A 1,909-nucleotide genomic window follows, 5' to 3' on the forward strand; every position below is an offset into this window, starting at 1 on the left:
AAATTTTGCAATAATCTTGCGCCACCCTTGCACAAAACGACGATCATTTTTCTAATTTCATAGATAACAGAAGACTGTATTTTTTCTACATAACTTGACTTTAAAGCTGGATCCGCCCCTGTTCGCATCACATTGATTTATCGAAATTTTCCGCAAATATTTTCCGCCAAATTACAAAAAATCTTGCACATTGGATTTAACGATACTCTTTGACTTCTTAGCCATCGCTCATCGTTGCAGATTATTCAGTTTTGAATTGAATAACTGAAAAAAATCAACTGAAAGTGCGATTGCAAAGAAATCGGACTTACCATTGCTCTTTGACTTCTTAACTATTGCCGATCGTTGCAAAACATCCATGATTGCTTTCTTTGGCAGAGTGTCCGACACGGTATAAGTTCTTCCATTGCCAATGACCAGAAAAGGCTGTTGAGCAGTGGGAGTTTCAGTCTGTTGGTTGAGTTGAACGCTGTGAATCAACCGAAGAGACCGCGACTCTTTGATGACGGCTTCCCCAATCTAAAACCACACTGTGACGCTCATGGAAAATTGGCCATTAATGGCTAACTTACGGAAATTCGTATCTTAAACGTCCAGTTTTGCTTCATGCTCAAAAATATCCACGTAATGACCCAGAAGAAGAAATGGAACACATTATAAATGATGCAGATTAATGGAATATCATCAAAGCTGCCTCTATAGGCCACTGTGTAGTCGTGTATCAAAGGAACGTTGCAAATCCCGATGGAAATCAGCAGACAAAACGCCGCACAATGAGTGAAATAGAGCCAGGCGTTGCTGGATGATCCTTGGAGGGTTATCAGCTTTTTGTCTCGCTGGTGATTAATGAAGGCGGTAAATCTGGAAATAATTAATGGAAATATTCCCCCTAAAAGCAGCCTGGGTGCTTACCTGGTGTGTCCGTAAAAGTACATAACAACACTGCTTGCAAGCACCAATAAAGTCGAGAGCATGTAGAGGCCGAAAGTGACTTGAGCGTTCAGGAGAAATGGGGTCACTTTGTCGAAATTCTTGTACAGTTTCAAGGAATTCTGCTGGGAGAAGGACATATAGGTCCAAATATCCGCCACATGAATCTGCAGGGAAGTAAAAAACGAATCAAGGAATTAACATTGGGGCAAGGAAAAGGCTCACTTTATATAAAACGCTGATGCCAGCAAAACTCAAAACGATATGTTGGCCATTGATGAAGAGCAAAAATGAGAAAAGCAGCCCAAGGCACTTGTTGGCGCTCCAAAATATCGCTGGATAACGCACTGAATAAATCACCAGCGCTATAATCAGGTTGATGTATTCCAGCGATATGGACGAATCCCAAACCCCATCTGGAACAAACATCCCGCAAAGTGAAATAAACGATTTAAGGCCGCAGCATCTCCTACCTGCATCCCTCGGTTCGTATTTCCGCGTCTCATGCCCGATTATGTCCTTTAGGGTTTTCATAACGGTGTGGGTCACATTGGCACTGGAAAAAATAGCTCCCGGATCGAAAAACTTCTGCGGCAACATGTTCAAAGCCATCACAGAATTCTGCGATAAATTCCCCGTTACTGGGGCGAAACTCAACACCAACGAGCGATTTTTGTGGATGATTAAAAAGTCCAAATCGGTATGCCAAACGTATTCTAGAAAGTTGCAAAAAAGTGCTATTAATCAACAGTTTTTAATCGGCTACTTGAATGTTTTATTCATTGTTTTATTCGAAATGTTTATCCCAATTTTTCAACTTTAAAAATGATTTTTATTGGTTTAAACCCCGCGCATAAATGGCGTTTTCTGATTTTCGATTTTGTGACCTGGATTAGTTCATAAACCGATCACCTTCTGAGCAAAATGCTCAAACGGTACCAAGCTATTGGGTTTAACTGGTCTTTGTTCCCTGTTTCGA

The 1,909-nt window shown here is 41.0% G+C and overlaps 1 protein-coding gene across 1 annotated transcript in view; it reads right to left on the reverse strand.

The window, feature by feature from the left end:
* Nucleotides 1–1,909, reverse strand: part of LOC109539764 (protein tincar) — a gene marked incomplete in the record, with an annotated part of 13,742 nt that overhangs the window by 7,740 nt on the left and 4,093 nt on the right. Inside the window, 5 exon segments of the mRNA XM_048668339.1 lie at nucleotides 312–519; nucleotides 573–861; nucleotides 913–1,097; nucleotides 1,156–1,346; nucleotides 1,404–1,646. Coding sequence (XP_048524296.1) covers nucleotides 312–519; nucleotides 573–861; nucleotides 913–1,097; nucleotides 1,156–1,346; nucleotides 1,404–1,646 — 1,116 coding nt within the window.

Source organism: Dendroctonus ponderosae, unplaced genomic scaffold (assembly GCF_020466585.1).
Source record: "Dendroctonus ponderosae isolate FM_Combo_2020 unplaced genomic scaffold, Dpon_F_20191213v2 Dpon_F_20191213_7, whole genome shotgun sequence".
In the NCBI taxonomy this organism is placed as follows: domain Eukaryota; kingdom Metazoa; phylum Arthropoda; class Insecta; order Coleoptera; family Curculionidae; genus Dendroctonus; species Dendroctonus ponderosae.